Source organism: Cydia splendana, chromosome 2, assembly GCF_910591565.1.
Source record: "Cydia splendana chromosome 2, ilCydSple1.2, whole genome shotgun sequence".
Taxonomy (NCBI): domain Eukaryota; kingdom Metazoa; phylum Arthropoda; class Insecta; order Lepidoptera; family Tortricidae; genus Cydia; species Cydia splendana.
In genome coordinates, this window is record NC_085961.1 from 26,893,946 (window position 1) to 26,914,923 (window position 20,978).

The 20,978-nt window shown below is 35.7% G+C and overlaps 1 protein-coding gene across 23 annotated transcripts in view; it reads left to right on the plus strand.

Annotated features, from left to right (window-relative positions):
* LOC134806060 (protein tramtrack, beta isoform) overlaps positions 1-20,978 on the plus strand; it is a 552,198-nt gene that overhangs the window by 245,960 nt on the left and 285,260 nt on the right. The window contains exon 5 of one of the 23 annotated variants that reach the window (XM_063779313.1): positions 19,059-19,321. The exons of 19 other annotated variants lie outside the window; for them this stretch is intronic. In XM_063779313.1, coding sequence (XP_063635383.1) covers positions 19,059-19,306 — 248 coding nt within the window. In that variant the 3' untranslated portion in view covers positions 19,307-19,321. Of the gene's footprint in view, positions 1-5,669; positions 5,935-7,073; positions 7,352-14,852; positions 15,106-19,058; positions 19,322-20,978 lie in introns of those variants that run through there. 3 more of the 23 variants (XM_063779316.1, XM_063779298.1, XM_063779306.1) reach the window with 3 other exon arrangements.

Consider the following 20,978-nt stretch of genomic DNA (forward strand, 5'->3'; position numbering starts at 1 on the left):
AATGACGGTTCTTACGCATAATGATGCCGTGGTGAAGACTCGGGGCGTTCATAGTCAGCACAGATACTGAGAGGATTGAGCAAGTACCTAGGCCTAATGCCTGACTTTGGATTCTGAATGGACACCATTAACTTTTCAATGAGCAAATTTTGTTTAGGAAAGTGGGAAGAAGAAAGGGTTTTATGATTATAGCAGTTATATTTGAAATAAATTCCAAAATTACAGCTGTTTCTTTAAAATCCTCTTATTCATAGTCGATCAATTGGAAGCAATGAGCTTTCCACCATGTTACTTAGGAACGCTCTTGATATGCTAGGAAGCCGCTTTGTGTTCCTCATGATCTGGCTTTGTTAAATACTGTATCCAATAAAAACTTTTCCTAACATAACCTAACATTCTCTTAGAAATCGAAAGAGTTCGTAGACGCTTCTTTTGGTGGAATGTCCCGTCACGTTCATTGAATACTGGTCGTTCTGGTACAGTCACCTGCAATAATATTGCACAAATAAGCGAATTCGTATATGTGATACGATCTAATTGGAAAGCTATAAGAACTATAAGAGCCTGAAAATTTTGGTCAACCCCTTTAATTGCGTTTCACCAGTGCACTTGATTTCATCCTTTAAAACTATTAAAAACAAGTTTTCCAATATTTCTAGCGTTCTTCGGCCTCACGCCAACCGGCAAGCGCTGCCTCGACATCGGACGCAGCCGCTTCACGGTTCACCAGCACGAGGGTCCGAAGACACGCTGGCGTTGCCTCCGCAAGTTCTACGGTTGCCTCGCTTTCGTACTCACCATCGAAGACCAGATAATCAAGATAAGGGATGTCCATAACCACTGACACGACCACCGCTTACTGTTTCCGTCTTGTTTTGTATATGTCAGAAAAGTGAATGTGTCTTATAGATTAACTCTAACATCAATGTATAATAAATATAATATGGCTCCCGATCATATCGTTTCTAGTCAAGTTGTATTAAATGGGTTTATTTTGGGTCGCATAATAATTGATTGTCCTAATGTAATGTTATGCATAAAACTCATCTCGCATTATTGTTACTTTGCTGAAACTATACGCATTCTGGAAAAAATATAAAACAAACCTAACCTAACCGACCCTATCCTACACAACCTATGCAAAATATATTCGAAAATACTTTCTGTATCAGCTGGAGAAAAAATATGCAAATGCGTAACATTACATTTAGGACAATCAATTATTATGCCACGAGATACGCACATATTAGATATACTTATACTTAGCAGTGAGATAAACTTTAGTTAAGACTACCAAGAATTAATATAAAGTTCAAGAGATTACATTTACTGTTATTTTTAAGTAGTAAATGGATATATAATTTTTCTCGTCATATTTTATTTCAATTAACTTCATAAAAAATCACGTGTATCAAATGAATAAAATCAGCTCACCGACTTTTCCCCCTTTTATCCAGGTTCATTATGAATGCTTCATTATCGCAGTTGATTATCGCAGTTGATCTCTTCGTATCTTTGTCGTTTCACTACTTTCCTATTTGTTTTGATTTCTCACAGGTTATTTCGAAGAAAACCGCAATGGTAACCAAGTGTTCGTGATGGGCGGCCACCGTTTTACCAAAGACTACCAGAAACAGTACAAGAGTCGGTGGCGATGCAATAGAAGAAACTACGGGTGCAAGGCTCATGTGTTGCTGTTCGAAGAGAACATTATTAAATTTACAGAACACAACCATACTTAGAACTTCATTCTTGTCATGTTCATTCATTGTCTTATTTAAGTGTGAGCTTGGTTTAAATCTTATTACACATTTTAATAGGAATGGGATTGAGTTCCAGAGTTTCTTTTAATTTTTTATACCGGTTGACGGTATAAAAAACGGCTACTATGAAATAATAAGAAATTATAGTTTTGAATGAACTTTTATGATTAAAAATTTCTATTAATTATCATTTATTTTGACTTATAAAGATTGTCCAATATTAATTTTAAATATATCTTAAAGTTTTAGCGAAATATATTAGATATTCAATTGACCGGTATTTATATAACTTTTCAGATATATTTTTCGTCCTGAATCACTGCGGAAACAAGGCACTACAATTAAATGGCCATAAATTTAACAGATCGTATATCAAGAAAGACAGATCTGGTGAGATCTCTTGGAGATGTGCCAAAAAGGATTTTGGCTGTCGAGCCTCCGTCATTACCAAAGGTTACGATTATATAGTTGAGGTGAAAAATGAACATAATCATTAATAATTAGAAGTCCTTTATTCTTGTTAGCTAATAATATATGTATCTATGTGTTGGACTATGAAATTTATTGCTTACGTAACATTATTAATTATATTTATACCTATTGGTCAGTCTTCAAGCCTAATTATGATCACTTTTATACAACTTGACCATCACTAGACCTGCTATCATAAGCTTGGTAACTTAGTCCTCTTACAGAGATCACTCGACGCCTAGATAAATGAGGTAGGTATAAGTAAACATTTGATGTTGGGTATTATTATCAATTACTTACATTATGCCTTATTTTCCTAATCTCAGGAGAACCTTTTCAAATACCCACCTAACTACATTATCCACGAGCTAAATATTGAAGTACATAAAATAGATCATTATCACTTAGATTATGTTACTGTTTTTAAATATATTTTTGTAGTATCATATATAATACTGGTTTCCATTGCAGAACATTTTCAAGCAAAGTTCCAGTCGACACTAGCTGGTAACAGGGTGCATCCCGGAAGGCAACATTGCCCCTGTTTTGCTACGCTTGCAATTGCTTTCTGATTGAATTGTTAAAATTCCAAATAATGGTTGTGTACACTATCATACGTATATATCCGTTGTAGCACAGTAATATTTACCTACAGTTATCGTATCATTGCGAACATAGACATACAATACTTAATATGTAGTTTTTTATATATATATATACGTACATATACGAATGCAGATAGAATTATCTAGTAAAAACATACGGACATATCTAGTAAAAGCACGGATTCAATATGTAAATCCAATAATTTTACAGAAGTTTTTTTTATGGACACTAAATCGGGAGGGAAGATTCTGATATTTGATGGCCATCGCTTCTACAGACAAAGCCACGTGGGTAGCAAAGTGACCTGGCGTTGCAACTTGAAAAGATTGGGCTGCCGGTGCAGGATTCGGACCATCGATAACCAAATCGTGCGATACACCGACGACCATAACCATTAATAAAATTGACAGAAGATTCAACTTGCCAAAAACATTGATGGTTTAGTTATAATATATCTTCTGTACAAATTAAATCACGATACTTAACACAATTTTTGTAGGCCATGCAAAGATATATGTCATTTGATTTGATACTTATTAATAAATTTAAGTTTATCTTTTCGAGCTTCGTTATTTGCTATGTCCTAACGTATTATCATTTTCTTCTTTGTGTATTTATAATCTCTATATTAATATTCTTCTACACACAATTATGCCTAAGCACTTGCTTGTAGATGTTAACATCAAGGATTCTATCCTACCTAACTGGTCTTACCAACATTATTCCTGCTACTTCTGGTGACACACAAGTCCACACGAATATGATTTAAAATATTGCCTACTTAAAAATAAACATTTCTACATATACCATTGCAGTGGTGATGATACCAGGCCGTAAACGAAGTTTGCTGATGATAAACGGTTACACCTTCTCGGAGTACAACACGACGTTTTGGTATTGCACGAAGAAGAGAGCAGGATGCATGGCCAAAGCCCGAACAGATTCCATGGGGAAACTGACGTCTGCTTCGAAATACCACAACCATGACCCTCCCAGATACCATCGCACTGAATCGGGAACGTTCATAAAATTGTAGCCAATTTGAATTGGTCGATTCAGGAATTTCTGTGTATTTGTTGTTTTTCATTCAATTTATTTTGTGTGTGTATATTATAATTATTTAAATGTCCGTATTTCAGTACCTAATAAATATTGTGGGTTATTTTGTGAACATAAAACATTACATTTAAGTTATTCCAATTTTAAAGTATCTTTTTCGTTTTATTCTTCTTACGCCCTTCAATTAAACCCTTCACCTATTTTGATTTCAAAAAACTAAATTAGTTGAGGTAACTTGCAGTTCTATTATAAGAATGTATCACTAAGTTTTTAGTTCAAAACTTCGATGATCTTTTTAATAGATTAAGGAGACACCATATCAACAGATCGGCTATAAGATATTTTATTGTTTTCAGACATCCTGCACGCCATTTTAAGAGCTCGCTTTACCAAAGAGTCTACGAACATTTATATTGGAGGCCATAAGTTCTTCAGACATTCGAGATCCTTGGTCGGAAACCGGATCAGATGGACATGTGCCAAAAAACACAAGCACAAATGCAAGGCGTCTGCTATCACTATAGATGGCGTTGTTGTCTCCACTACTGGAATGCATTCACCATTATGCTGAAGTGGTTTACCAGTATTTTTTCTGTTGTTCTTGATACAGGTTTCGTTAGCGTATCTGTGATTGTATGCAAATTACGTACGTAAGCTAACAATTAATATATGGGAACAGCATAATATTCTTCAAATAGCGTATCAGAGGCGTTTTACAGTTTTTTGTTTTGTTAAAAGTAGGAGAAGTTTTCTTTCACTATATCAGTATAAACGATAACCAAGGTCTAAAGCTTGGCCAACTCTCCTCGGTGTCTACTTAATCACAGCACAAACTTTTCTTGTCAGACATAATTGTCAACTACTTAGAATTAATTCAATTGGTCAGGGTAAGATTCGCAATAGCCTGCTTTGCAGCCCGAAGGGCAAGTAAATGTAGGTATAGATAGTGTCTTAAATACTAAATTGTTTACAATTTTTTATATTTTTATTCCTCTAATTATTAACTGTGTGCGTTTTAAAGTTAAAGGTGTTTTATATTTATGTTTATTACATTGCGTGTACCGTATCGTTCATATTATTGCGAATGTAAGAGTTGTATTATTTTGTTGCACTATTTATCTTCAGTTTGTTATTCATTGTTGTGTTTTAATATGTAAACTTTATTAGGCTACTTTTAATGTTATAACTATTATATTTTCATAAATGTTTATATTGATGAAATAATCAACTGTGTTCTTTATTAACATAGGCATTCCATTATTAACTGTGTCAAGTTTAATGGAATTATCACAATCATGAATAATTGTAAAATAAATAATTTGTTTTAAACATTGTTACCAAAGCATTATTATATATCTAATTAGGATTTTGAAAAAAATTGGTGATAGCTTGGGACTAAAGAGTTTGATAGAATTTTTGGAATGTGATTCTAAATTCAAAAATGACCTTACTAAAATAAAATAAATTGTTTTTGTATATTTAGTGATGTAAGTCAGAAATAAGTATTGACTTTAAGATTTTTTTTAATTGTTTAAGAATGGTAGTAGGTATTATTTATTATAAATATTTCTTCAACATCTACTAATATTTGCGTTATAATTTAAACCTTCATGTTTTATCTTTTTATTAATCGCCGCCGATTAACTGGTACATATTTATCAGTTTTAGAGAGGCGCTCTAGTGTTTTCTAGCACCTAATTTACACTTTGTTTACGGTATGTAGGTACTCAAATTAGCTCAAATGTCGTAAAACAGTTTCTAACATTCCAGCGAGCACCATAATCCAGATCAACAACCGCACATACCTGTTCCACGAGGGGTTCCTCTACAACCGTCCGCACAAGAACCGCACGGGCACCTCGTGGTACTGCGCGTCGTATCACCGCCAGTGCAGGGTGAGCGTCGTCTCCACCGACGCGCGCGCAGGCCCGATCACGGTGCTGAGCTACTCTGGAGAGCATAACCATGGGCTGCCTAAGTTGTATCGCACAAGGGATGGTACATTTTATAAGTCGGTTGAACGTTAAAATGGGAATATGGACTTCCTGGTGATAATATATGAATAAGGTAAAAAAAATGTGTGCGTATGTCAAGGGATCGCGGTTTTAATAACTTGAAGTTGTACTATGTTAGAGATTATGTGTACCTATATGTAGTTTTAAGATAACAAAATAATTATTTATAGTAAGTATATACACCCCCATATGAATATGCATTTAATTACCAGTAAATATACCTACTATTTTTTGACATGGTTGTCGTTTTACTTACCATATACTTACATGATAATCATACTTGCATAACACACCCGATTGAACACATTGAACACATCCGAAAAAAGCATCAGAGAAAGAAATATGTGTATGTAATTACGTATCTTTCATAAATCATCAGATAAGATAAGGTTCTGAAGGTGCTGCTACACGGCAAGGTAGTACAATAATTAAAAATATTGTTTAGTTGCAAACCTAAAAATAAATCTATGTGTCTAAATTATCCTAAAACATTTCCTAATTTTGCAGAATGTAAGCTCATCACCTCTGCGACCGGAGCCACCCTCCTACTGTACCAAAACTTCTTCTACAACCGCAAGCGCCGCACCAGCAGCAACAACCTCCGCTGGTACTGCTCCCGGTACCACCGCGGCTGCAGAGCTGTACTGATTACTACGCAGGAGCTTGAAGTTCTGCACAGTTCTGGAGACCACCCTCATGAACAAGCATCCTTTTATAAAGACGCAAATGGGATATATCATCGACTTTAGCGTAAAATCTTGACATGCACTAGATCGAGATTATGGTGAGATTGTTTCCTGAAATAAAGGCATTAGGCATGTAAAGTCAGACCATACTAACTCGGCGGCGATTTTGTTATCACAGACTGTGCAAGTGTTATTTTAAACTTCAAACTTCTATTAAGTTATGACGTTTAAATAACACCTGCACCGTCTGTGCTATCAAAATCGCTGTTTGATTGTGAAAATATTCTTAAGATAAAATATTATCTATTTAATATAGCAGTTCGTTCTTGAAACGCTTATGAAATTTAGTACGTTATAATATTTTTTCATAATTTGAATTCCCTAAAGAAGCTGCACTATTGTACATACACTATGGTTGTAAAGTTCACCTTTTATGATCTAGCTAGGATATTACATTCTGAGTTTTGTTGCAGCAATATCATGGTACGTAAACGACTCTGACAAGCTGATGGCGGTGGTGAATGGGTACACGTACTACTGCGACCAGGCGATCGTCCCCGAGGTAGCGATGTGGCGGTGTACCTCCGGGTACCCGTGCAAGGCCAGGTTCAAGGCGTTCACCAACGGCGGTATTATCCGTGTCACCAATCTTGAACACAGCCATAAACCACCAAAGATCTATGTTAGGGAAGGCATACTCATCCGACCTGAGAAGAGGAGAAAAGCTATGCCGCAGATAGCACTGTTTTGAGGCTGCTTATGTATAAAAGCGAGGTTTTAAATGCACGTGCTTTGGATAGATAATTAGACATTAAAGATAGGTACCTACGCGATGTTTATGGAATATGTGAATACTCATTTAGTTGTAAAATAGCATTGTAAAAACGTTGTAAAATTCATTCATGAAAAAATTTATATTTCTGACTATTTAGCTACTTAATAACTATTAAACAAATCTCTCTACTCATAATTATTTAATAGGTGCTACTTTACGCAGTAGTGACACTCGAAGGTGTACAGAGCTAGTCTAATAGGTAGTAAATGTAAGTTATATTCATTTAATCATATGATACATGTATTTTGTTAGGAATGTTTAATTTATTTAAAGTATTGTACATATAATTTTAAGTTACTTAAATATAATTACATCGATTTAAATGATAAAACGTGTTTTTGGAAAATTTGGGTCTATGTGTTTTTGGAATCGATATAAACCAATGCTGGATTACACTAACACTGAGTACCAGTGTCTACTTGTGTCAGCAACATAATAATTTTACTTGATTTCTACTTGTAAGTAATGCTTAAAGTTAATTGTACCTCCAAAATAACCGATTCCTTTTCCCCAGTGCGCTTCGTTCGCAACGTATCAGGCAAGCAGCTCGCCCTGGTCGGCGGCTACACCTTCTACTGCGGCGCGTCGAACCTGCGCACCAACATCTGGCGCTGCACCCGCTGGGGGACCTGCAAGGCGCGCTTCATCATGACCAAGTATCCCAAGTGCGAACTGCTCACGGCACAGTTACAGCATGGGCATACTGCGCCCAATTACGTCATCAATGGAGGCGTGTACTTTAAACTGTGAGTCATATACCTTCCCACTAAACATTTGATGCTGCACACGCTGGGGGACAAAAAGCGTGTTCATTATGTCCAAGTACACCGAATGTAAGCTCCTCACTGCTAAGTGGCAGCACGGGCATACCGCTCCAAATTACGTAATTAATGGAGACGTTTACTTTAAACTTTAAGCGGTTTCACGACCAGTCAGTTACGTATAGCTACGTGCTTTTAGGCAATACACAAGTTATTGTATGATGTAGGCAATTTTTTTACAAGGCTCTTTTGTGACATAGGCGGTCACAATTGACATGTAAACATAAATGGAGCCATGAATTTATCTATTTTACCATGTTGTGTCATGATTTTAATGATGTAATTTGAGTACTTAATATTTACTGAATAAAATTAGTCTAGTTCAAGTTTTGCTACGTTATTTTAAATACGCTGCAGTAGCGGCGGCTTCATACAACCCGATTCCCACCGTCTTGCCTAAAATTTATTGCTACATATATATCCATAACGAAAACACTACGTATTACCTTGTAATCGATAACACGATTTACTAAAGCTTCACTATTGATTAAATTTCAACTAATCATAGCGGGCGCGCGGGCGACTAAGTTTAAGCTTGAGTATTCATTCATGAGCCACCACACACATACGAAAACTCACGCACACGCTCATAAAGTTCGCTAAAGAAAGTCCGCGTATTTACGCATCAAAATAACACGGTTTTGTATCGAGTTATTCATTTAAATAAAAACCTTAAACGTAACATGATAAGGTTTATATTGGAAAAATGCACGCACACAGTCAAAGTCCGCGAGTGGCGTAAGTGCTGTCTGTACACCACAAGTACCACAACGGTGTATGCTTCATTTGAATTTAAACCTTAAATACAAATAGGTAAGATTTATATTGGAGTGTAATGTTTCACAATTTTGAATCGAGTCGCGTTTGCCGCTCGTGTGGTTAATGTTGCCGTACCAAAACATTGAATTGAATTAATGGGTAATTTTTTTTTGTATTTTGCTATCATTAATACCAAATTTTCAAAAAACCTTTAAAAAAAGAAATTTTATTACAAAATCTAAGAATATTATGGAGTCGCAAGTTTAGTTAAGGTAATTTGATAACGAGGGTTTCTTCAAAGAAAGTACTGTTTATAAATTTGTAGTAATAGGTTTTGGAAGTCCGTAGGTCGTGGGTGAAAATGGAATAATATTATGACAACACTTCCGTTCCGGTTATTGCCAAGATTTGTTGTTATTGTTGTTTTTATTAGAGTTTTATAGGTTTTAATGAGATTTTACTTAGTTGTGTGCATATATTTATATATAAAGACTAAAGCAGTGAATTTTTGAGTGTTATTAGTGTTGCGTATTGTTCGTGCAGGTGTTTCAAGGTCAGTCCTTGTTTTTAACAAGCTTTTATTAGGTCGATCTGTATGTAACTAACAGTGGCGGCGCGTGGAATTTTTCGCTAGACAACTCGGAGCAAAAAAAAAACACCTACATGAAACACCTACATTATGTACTTATTTTTTCATGATAAGCGAAGGTAAAGTAAAGCGCTAGGTGTTTCCTTGAGTTCGTTCTTTTGCAGTTAGTGTATAACCACCTTTGCCATACTTGTCATCACTGACGTCACATAAACAGTGTATGTCGTGTATGACAAAAGCGGATTCCTACTCCTAAATTCCTAACAATCCTAACTAATAAGTTTTTTGCAAAAATTTCATTTTTGGTACAAGCTTTTATCGCTGACTATACTTTTCTTACGACAGACAACTAATACTCATCGAGACAATTCTAAAAACCCCTAACACAATTAGGTTGCGTTGTTTCATCACAGAGTTCTTATGGCGACCTCCTGTCTCCATCATCAGATCAGTTCGACAGTATGATATTATTGTATTGTCAGCAGAACTACATACAGCTGCCAATTTTCATGACGCTACGATCCTTGGAAGATGTTTAAATTAGTTACCTTAGATTCCATTACATTAGTTACATACAGATCGACCTAATAAAAGCTTGTTAAAAACAAGGACTGACCTTGAAACACCTGCACGAACAATACGCAACACTAATAACACTCAAAAATTCACTGCTTTAGTCTTTATATATAAATATATGCACACAACTAAGTAAAATCTCATTAAAACCTATAAAACTCTAATAAAAACAACAATAACAACAAATCTTGGCAATAACCGGAACGGAAGTGTTGTCATAATATTATTCCATTTTCACCCACGACCTACGGACTTCCAAAACCTATTACTACAAATGTATAAACAGTACTTTCTTTGAAGAAACCCTCGTTATCAAATTACCTTAACTAAACTTGCGACTCCATAATATTCTTAGATTTTGTAATAAAATTTCTTTTTTTAAAGGTTTTTTGAAAATTTGGTATTAATGATAGCAAAATACAAAAAAAAATTACCCATTAATTCAATTCAATGTTTTGGTACGGCAACATTAACCACACGAGCGGCAAACGCGACTCGATTCAAAATTGTGAAACATTACACTCCAATATAAATCTTACCTATTTGTATTTAAGGTTTAAATTCAAATGAAGCATACACCGTTGTGGTACTTGTGGTGTACAGACAGCACTTACGCCACTCGCGGACTTTGACTGTGTGCGTGCATTTTTCCAATATAAACCTTATCATGTTACGTTTAAGGTTTTTATTTAAATGAATAACTCGATACAAAACCGTGTTATTTTGATGCGTAAATACGCGGACTTTCTTTAGCGAACTTTATGAGCGTGTGCGTGAGTTTTCGTATGTGTGTGGTGGCTCATGAATGAATACTCAAGCTTAAACTTAGTCGCCCGCGCGCCCGCTATGATTAGTTGAAATTTAATCAATAGTGAAGCTTTAGTAAATCGTGTTATCGATTACAAGGTAATACGTAGTGTTTTCGTTATGGATATATATGTAGCAATAAATTTTAGGCAAGACGGTGGGAATCGGGTTGTATGAAGCCGCCGCTACTGGTAACTAATGTAATGGAATCTAAGGTAACTAATTTAAACATCTTCCAAGGATCGTAGCGTCATGAAAATTGGCAGCTGTATGTAGTTCTGCTGACAATACAATAATATCATACTGTCGAACTGATCTGATGATGGAGACAGGAGGTCGCCATAAGAACTCTGTGATGAAACAACGCAACCTAATTGTGTTAGGGGTTTTTAGAATTGTCTCGATGAGTATTAGTTGTCTGTCGTAAGAAAAGTATAGTCAGCGATAAAAGCTTGTACCAAAAATGAAATTTTTGCAAAAAACTTATTAGTTAGGATTGTTAGGAATTTAGGAGTAGGAATCCGCTTTTGTCATACACGACATACACTGTTTATGTGACGTCAGTGATGACAAGTATGGCAAAGGTGGTTATACACTAACTGCAAAAGAACGAACTCAAGGAAACACCTAGCGCTTTACTTTACCTTCGCTTATCATGAAAAAATAAGTACATAATGTAGGTGTTTCATGTAGGTGTTTTTTTTTTGCTCCGAGTTGTCTAGCGAAAAATTCCACGCGCCGCCACTGATACGCTGTAAAATGCCGACGGTTTTACTAACATAACAAAGGCTTATTATTAACCGGTCAACTAAAATATTAAACAGGAACTTTCATTGGGCATATAATAATATAATTTGGCTGTGCATTAATATTTTAGCACCCAAAAAAATATATTAGCCTCAAATATAAGCATCATATTATTAAAAAACTGGCAGCACAATCAAGCCACCCAAAAAAATTATAGGGAACTTAAAGTGATAGGTTGGCGACTAAAATAATAAATAAATTGGCAACTAATATTGAAAAGCGATCATAAAATTTAGTTGTCATCTAGTTGTTCACACCTAAGTAAACAACTATAGTCATAACTGAGCATGTCGTTTCAGCTAGGTAGTATTTTAACACGAAAGCAATGAATGAATATTGGTCACTTTTTACACAAAACACCTCAAATTAATTCACCAATACGTAATGGTCAGTAAGTATACTTATAGTCGAAATTTCTAATCATGAAACGCCTAATGGCCATTATATCATTAGATCTTTAAAATTTTAATTACTAATTTCAATAGTTACCACTGTTTTCTGCTAGAGTCAACAGATAGGTGCGACGACGAGCAAAGCGAGGAGGAGCGTGTTAGGTTGACCGTGTAATGACCAAACAAAATATTTTAAAAGAACTTCATTTTTGAAAAAAAATCTATCTATCTATCTATAAAAATAATCAAAAGCTGTAACGGCATTAAAATACAACTCATATTGATATATTTTAAGGCTCCGTTTTTGTTGCCAAACTATTAATTTTAGTACCCAATTCTATTTTTTTAAACTACCCAAATTCAATTAATTAGTTGACCGGTTAAATACGTGCCCATAACAAATACTACTAATACTATAGTTAATATTTGGTACTAGCGTTAGTTTAAAATTATTATCATAATAACGTTCAATATTTTTGGTTATGGCCTAATTTTGTTCCAAAGAGTGTCAGAATTTTGTATTGCGGCAGTGTATAAACATATAATTTGAACGTATTTATATGTCATCGCAATAGTCATAGAGTGGGTTTCGGATAACAATTTAAAATTCTCAGAGTATGTATTAATGTACATAATTAATCTATCTAGATTAATGGCAAATTCGAGCGTTATCTACACATGTTATCTACAGATGTACATGTGTACGATAAGACGATAATTAAGGCATAAGTAATTAGTCACTAAAAGTTTCAAACAATAATTTCGAAAAGAGATCTCAATGTATATTATGTAACAATTTTCTTATCTGTACCTAGTCCGTGAACTGTCAATATATGGCATGTTTTTGTGCCATTAAAGATTTTTTTCTAGCATTTATTGTAAGTGAAATGTAATTAAAAAAATGGTTTTTATACTTTTTGTGCATCAACATTCAACATGTGTCATAGTCACTATATAGAGGAACAAATTCGTAAACGTTATAAATATATTAAAGTCAGTTAAACATCAAACCATGTATTTAATTTTTACGTTTAAGAAATTTGGTTTTAGGAAAAAAATCGTTTGGGCTTTTTGATTGAGATCAAACACACCGAGAGGTAGTTGTTCCTTTCTCGCTCTACTCGTATCTCGTTTACGTTCAAGCTTGATGAATGGGCTAATGTAGCAACCATTAATTCAAACACACAGAAAGATACTTCAAAAAAAGTTTGCTGATAGTTACTGCAAGCCAGAAGTACCTGAGCCTTGGAAACGCAACTCAAAAATGGTGTAACTCTTAAGTTTCTTCTGCAATATAAATCTCAGTTACCATATAGTTATGCTAAGTATAATTTATATTTCAGCGCAAATCGCATACAATAAGAAAGGCAACGCCGTGCTCATCTTGTGCAGCTTTCCGTTCAGCATCCACGAGCGAAAGAAAGACACCACCTCCTGGCGCTGCTGCTGTATAGATCGGTCCACCAAGAACATGTGTAGGGCGAGGGTTAAGACCACGGTGGATGGAGTGGTGTTGCTGGCAGGGGATGGACCAAAGCATAACCATCCACCCAGGCCGTTTAAGATATTTAACGGTGTCTTCGTTCCCGGATGATCGGGGCATTAGCGCAATGTTATTTAGTTAATTTATTATTTGTAAACACATAAATTTAACAAAAAGAACCATTATTTGTTCTGCTGCGGAGATTCTACAGCAAAGTTAGGTCAAGGCTCAAGTCTAAAACATGGTGGACGGAGAAGTGGAGCTAGTAGGAGAAGGACCGCGCCTTAACATCCAGACAGTTTAAAATATTAAATTTAACGGTGTTTTCGCTTCCGGATTAAATTACTTAGCGCCACTTGCACCATCCCACTAACCCGGGATTAAGCAGTTAAACCGTTGACCTACTGTCAAATTGTACTGGTAACCATGGTAACTCCAGATTGAATCGGTTAACCCCGGGTTAGTGAGATGGTGCAAGTGGCGCTTAGAGTAGTAACGCAATTGGTTTTGTAGTTTAAATTTTGCAAGGTACCTACTTATGTATATGCTCACATGTAATAAAAATCGGACAATATTAAATAAACTAGACTAGACTATTATTATAATGAATATTTTGTTACTAAAAACGAGAATATAAGTCTCCTTCCTAATGAAAATTAAATCACCATAATTATGATTGTGCTCTTAGAATCGGGCAGATTTTTTAAAAATATTATTTGGTGATATTCCATTGTAATCAAAGTTATGTTTACGTAATAATGAAACATTAATAGTGAACATATTTAATTTCTATTTGTTATTAATTTATGTAATCACTAAGTTAAAAATAAACCGTCCATTAGATTTATATTATAAGTAAATTGATTTGATGCATTTTTTTGCATATTGTCGTGTTTCTTTAATAAGGTTAGCAAAATGTTATCAAGTTAAAGTTTGTAAAAACAAGTAATTACAGTGTAACTGTATTTTTATGTCTATAATTTCGAAAATATGTTTCGTCATTTCACAATCAAGTAGGTATGTTGTTATGTCATTTTTTTAGGTTTGATGCAGCGATTAGTTGAAGCTTTTTTAACTTAAAGAAATATAATGTTTCAGTGTTATTCACTCGGAGCAGAGGGAACTGCTGACTTTGAAATTTTAGAAATTTGCAGTTTTCATTAGAGTTATTTATTTCTTTCAGTGCAATGGTACAAAAACGTCAGAGGAAGTAACGTTCTGATCGTGAATGGCTACACCTTCTTCGTCCACGAACGCATGGAGAGGACCATGTCCTGGCGCTGCCAATGCTTCTGCAAGCTCACCAGCAAGAAGTGCAGAGCCAGGTGTATCACCTCCTTGGAAGGTGTTTTGTTATTTAAGGATAAGCTAGAGCATAATCATCCGCCTAAACCGTTTAAGATTCTTAATGGCATATTTTTTCCGCTTTAAGCCACAACATATTTAGCGTTCTAAGTTTATTTTATCGAAAGGGTTCAATGAAAACTACTTAAATTACGAGTTTAACTGACGAAGTAATTTTTTTTCATAACATAAAAGACATCTGGTTTTGATTAGTTGAATGGGCGACCATATGGGTTGTATATTTTGTGGTGATTGATGGAGGAAGCCGAAGTCGAGTAGTCCACATCTATTGTAAAAAAATTGGTACATAGATTATCTACGGATGATCTACGGTTTTTTACTTAACAGTTAAAGCAGTGGTTCTAGAGATAGTTGGCTGCCAAAGGAATCTGTTCTCATTTTACCAATCATCTGAACAGATACCTAAGCGAAAGAACTGCTTACTACAGACACAAATATCAACTAAACATGTTATCAATGGAACTAAACATATCATTATTTTTGTTCAAATTTGCTACATTATACATTACAATTAATTGGCCAGTCCTTTTTATGCCCTGAATAAGTTTATTGTTATTATATCAGTAAACATTACTGATATAATTATTATAGTATTATATATTTTAAAGTTTGCATTTATGAAATAAAACCTTTTTTACTTTTCCATACTTCAAATAGGTAAGTGTTCAAAGTTTTGTACTTACTAATTTCAGTAAACAAGTTAACCTTACAAGTTACAAGATACTGGGTACTCGCAATTTGGCTAAACGCAATAGAAGCTTTTATGTTTACCTACTACTCGTAGTATCATTCAAACAGCAAATTGAATAATTTTTTCACTAAGCATCTATTTATACACTGTGTCAAATCCCACTGAGGTTGACTTGAGTCTTACATACAAAAGTTAGTTATTTTGCATAATTTATTTTAATTTATATTTCAGAACTTCATATTCTTCGAATGAAGCTTCATCGATTGGTTTAAATAGAGAAGAGAAGAAACTGTGTCAGTTGCTACGCAAAATGTAGGCTCACAATGACCAGTAGGCAAGCAGACAAGAAAACGAGAAAAATTAGAACAAAATGTAGTGACTGCAACAAGTCGTATTGTATCGATTGTTTCTATAAACTGCATTACAGGGGGTCTACTCCTCCTCTAAATTATTTTCCTAGCTGAAACATTTTACTGACGCAATCATCAATCAGTTTTAACAGTGTGTTTTGCGCTGGCTATCTTGTTAATTTCTTGATCTGATGTGGATTTATCTCAAATACATGTAAACAATTTATTCAAATGTCAAAAAAAGGTCACTAACATTTACGTAATGTTTATAGGCGTATTTTACTCTCTACGTCATTATATTTTTACATATACTGCTGTAGTAATAGGAACTGTCTAGTAGGACCTAAGTAGTATTTCTGTATTATTACGTAGTAGATAGAGTAGGGTTGGTAGATAGAGACTGTGTAACTGTTATTTTAAACGGCATAAATTCATAGAAGTTTGACGATCAAAATAACACTTGCACACTCTGTGCTATCAAAATCGCTGCGAACTTAGCTTGGTCTAACTCTAGTTCATAAAGTTTATATGCGTTACGAGTCGTGTTATATGACATGGTTCTGAACATTAAATTCTACCTTTATATTTTCCAGTGACCTGGACTACAAATGTTCGCGGTAAGCCATTGATTCTCATCAACGGCTTCAGTTTCTACCAGCAAGAGAATTATAAGCATTCCTCGCGATGGATCTGCACGCTTGGCCGGGCCAAGTGCAGGGCGCGGCTCATCACAAACTCGAAAGGACGTATTATGAAGGCTGAGCTGCATCACGGTCACCCGCCACCACAGTACAGGATTGAAGATGGAGTGTACTATAAAATTTAAAATAGTCTAATACTGGCAGATTTTTTTTTGCGTCCAACTTCTGGGCAAAGACCACCCTTTCTATCTTCGTAAAATGTAGGTATATGCGCAAAGTATTACAATGTTGTGAATTAAGGTTCTCAAAATTTTAAATTCTACCTATATAATTTCCCAGTGACATGGACGAGAAATCATCGTGGCAAGCAACTGATACTCATTAATGGCTTCAGTTTTTACGAACACGTGAAATCTAAGCACACCTCGTATTGGACCTGCACGAGGGGCAGGAAGTGCAGGGCGCGACTCATCAGAACCTCGGACGGAGGTATTATGAAGGCTGAGCTGCATCACAACCATTCGCCACCACAGTACAGGAAGATGGAGTGTACTATAAAATGTAAAATAGTTCCATCTAGCACTCAATGAATATAAAGTATTAGCAACGCTAGCTCGCTTTCAATTTAGAGCGTCGCCCTTAATTACAAAGCGTCTATAGAAGACTGTATTGAAAGAACCACAAATGTTGAAACATGAGTACGTCCTTCGTATCTCAAATATCGTAAGCGCATTTGTTAAAACACAATCAACAACTTCCAACTAAAGAGCAACATGGCCTATACTCGTAATATATTGGTATCAGGTCCGGTAATTGAAACACACACATATAATTCTTATATTTTACTTGAATATTTAACTCTTCAGTTTTTTTAGCTGTCATTTCTTACTTAAATATTCCAGTGATCTGGGCGAGAAATCTCCGCGGCAAGAAGATGTTAGTCGTCAACGGGTACAGTTTCTGTCACCAGCAGACAGAAATGCACACCGCGCGTTGGATATGCACTGTACGCCAAAAGTGCAAGGCGTGTGTCATAACTTCCAGGAAAGGAGAGATTGTGAAGGTTGAGCTGGATCATAACCACCCACCGCCGCATTACTCGATTCGAGATGGAGTCTGTAGAATTAAACTGTAGAAACTGATTAGGAGTTAATAAAAATAGAAATAACACAAATTATGTTTTATATCATCATTCCTCTGTTTCTATCTGTCTTTAAACATGTTTTGAAAAGTCGACCTTACATAGTTTTTTTGATACCTACGTGTTTGTTAAAAACCATTAAAATATTGTACACTAGAGCTGCGTTGAAGTTAAGTGATTCTTTTGGTTCCTAACAAACATCCCTCGAAGTGCTAAAGAAAAATGGGTACTTGCAGAAAATCCCACGCACGACTAGGAAAAAAGAAAGACATCCGGAGGTTAGTAGGCAACCAGCCTTTTTGCCGTATGTGAAAGGGATAACGGACAAAGTTGGATCAGTACTGAAGAAATTCTCCATTAAGACTGTATACACGCCGTTATCTAAAGTAGCAAGTCTTTTACGCAGCCCAAAGGATGTCATTCCGTACCAGAATCCGGGTGTCTACGAGATAGAATGCAGTTGTGGAAGTGCGTACATTGGCCAAACTAAGCGCAGCGTTCAAGAGAGGGTGAAGGAACACATAGCAGCTGTTAAAAATCGCCATGTAAACAAATCCGCAATAGCTGAGCACTTGCTGACAACAGGAACGAATCACTGGATTGAGCTACATAAACCCAAAGTCCTCTCCAACGAGCGACACTATTATCCGCGGATCGTGAGAGAGGCGATTGAAATTAAAAAACACCCTAAAAATTTCAATCGTGAGGACGGGTACAAATTATCGTCTACTTGGGGACCAGTGATTCAAATGTTGAAACCAGCGGATATATCTTCGGACCAGTGTACGGATACTGTGAGTGTTGCGTGTCGTGCCGTGGACAATAAACATTAAACTTTAACGGGTAGCTGCAATTTCTTTGTCTACCCCGAACATTTTTATAAACTAATTTCGGGTAGTTTAGTGGTGTTTTATTAATATCTCCGTTGACATTTGTTGGGACGTCAGTCTTTCCGTGACCACAGCTGGTGCAACTCAGCTGAAACGTCGGAATTAAAGGTAAAAACAGTGAAATTATATCGCGGTAGACCCGTTTGTGTAATTAAATATGTAAACATCCCTCGCTACAGATCGCTATCATGATACGTGCGATGACGGAGACGTGCGATGGCACGTCTTCGGTAGAAACGCAGCATTAGGGAGTCAAGCAGATTTGTTATGTGCATGCAATGTTACAAGGCTCTTAACTTTTAATGTTTCAGTGACCTGGACAACAGGTGCCCGCGGCAAGGAGATGTTCTTCATCAACAACACAACCAATTCGACCATCGCCGCTGTGCAGGCTGATTGGGTCAAACAACACCACCTGGACGTGTTTCCGTGTCTGCCAAATACAAATACAAAAAATCGCCGCATGTGTGCTGTTTGCAAAAAACGAGTCCAAACTTTTTGTGTGGGATGTTCAAAAACTGTATGTATCAAACCATGTTTTATGACCATCCATAATTAACTTCTATTTCTGGTCTCATATTTTCTTCTCCTTTTAATTATGGCCACTTACATAATTGGACAAATTAGTCGGGTAAATACTATGCTGACAAGAAATAAGTAGGTTAATACTGTACGATTGTATGTAGTATTTTTTTTATTGTAGAATTAAACGTGAGGAAAAGTATAGTACTAAAAAAATATGAATAAACTTTGCATTTTAATATATTATACCTAAAAATCAGCCAAGTACGAGTCAGACTCGCGCCCCAAAGGTTCCGTAGGTACGGGTTTATATAATTATATAAAAAAATCTCTTACAAAAAAATTTAGTCTTAAAAAATTTTTGATAGTCGACCACTATCCATAAAATCTTACCTACTTAGTTTCTTGTAGTGACAATAATGTACTCGTACTTTACCTATTGAAGTAAATTCATCAATATTTATATCTATCAGACTAAGTAGTTCAGCTTTAAAGAGTTCATTGAATATTGCTCTTAATTTTTCAGTGATCTGGACAACGAGTGCCCGCGGCAAGCCGATGGTCGTCATCAACGGCTATAGTTTTTGTCGCCAACATATTTATACCCACACGGAACGGTGGATTTGCACCTCGAATTCCGGTCATATTAAGTGCAAAGCGCGTGTCATCATTGATACGGAAGGACAGATTCAGAAGGCTGATTTGAATCATGATCACCCCCCGCCGAACTACGCGATTCGAGATGGAATATACTTGAAACTGTAGGTTAAAATGTGTTGTAAATTAAAAAAAGATAAGATATACATACCAACTTAGATAATTGATGTGGGATGCGTACACATTTGCGTAGTCCAACATCCAACGGTACACAGTAGGTACACACAACACACTCGGGAGACCGTAGACCGTAGGGAAGGCGCTTACCTCTCCGCTTACTTCCCCACCATATATCGCTGACAATATAGAGAGGAAACGCAGCCAACGTTATGAGGTCTCTGCCGCAGGTGGAGCTTTTAGACGGGATGTTCTTTTTATAATTTCGGTAGTATTTTTTTTGTTTTTATTTTTATATTTTTCTTTGACTGCTAGGGGTAGCTTTAATTTATTTTGAAAATAGTTTTATATAAAACTAATTCAATTTTTACTTTAGTTTTTACTCATGTTTTGTAAATAAGTATTATGTGCTCAATGTATAGTCGACTACAAAGAGATGTATCCACTTTATCACCTTACTGCATTGTAATAAAGTGAAAAAAATGATACAATCTCTTTGTAGTCGACTGTACCACACATTAAAATAATGTTTAAGATACTCGTTGCCTTTTCATTGTCTTTGTCTTTCTTTGTCTATTAGTTTCTAGCAGCGGGTTATCTATAATTGAAAATCTTTATCGTAAGTTTAACACTATGAAAGACATGGACTTCTTTTGACACTTCAAATTTTTTTCTCAGTAATTTTGACGAAGAACGCCCGCGGCAAGACGATGGTCCTCCTCAACGGGTACAGCTTCTGCCACCAAAAAACTTCTCACCATACGAAGCGGTGGGTTTGCACTTCCAACGGTGGTTGTATTAAGTGCAAAGCGAAGGTTATCACTAATGTGGAAGGGCAGATTGTGAAGGGTGACTTGAAACATTGTCACCCACCGCCGCAATACACTATTCAAGATGGAATTTACTTTAAACTAGTGTAGTAGTAAAAAAGATAT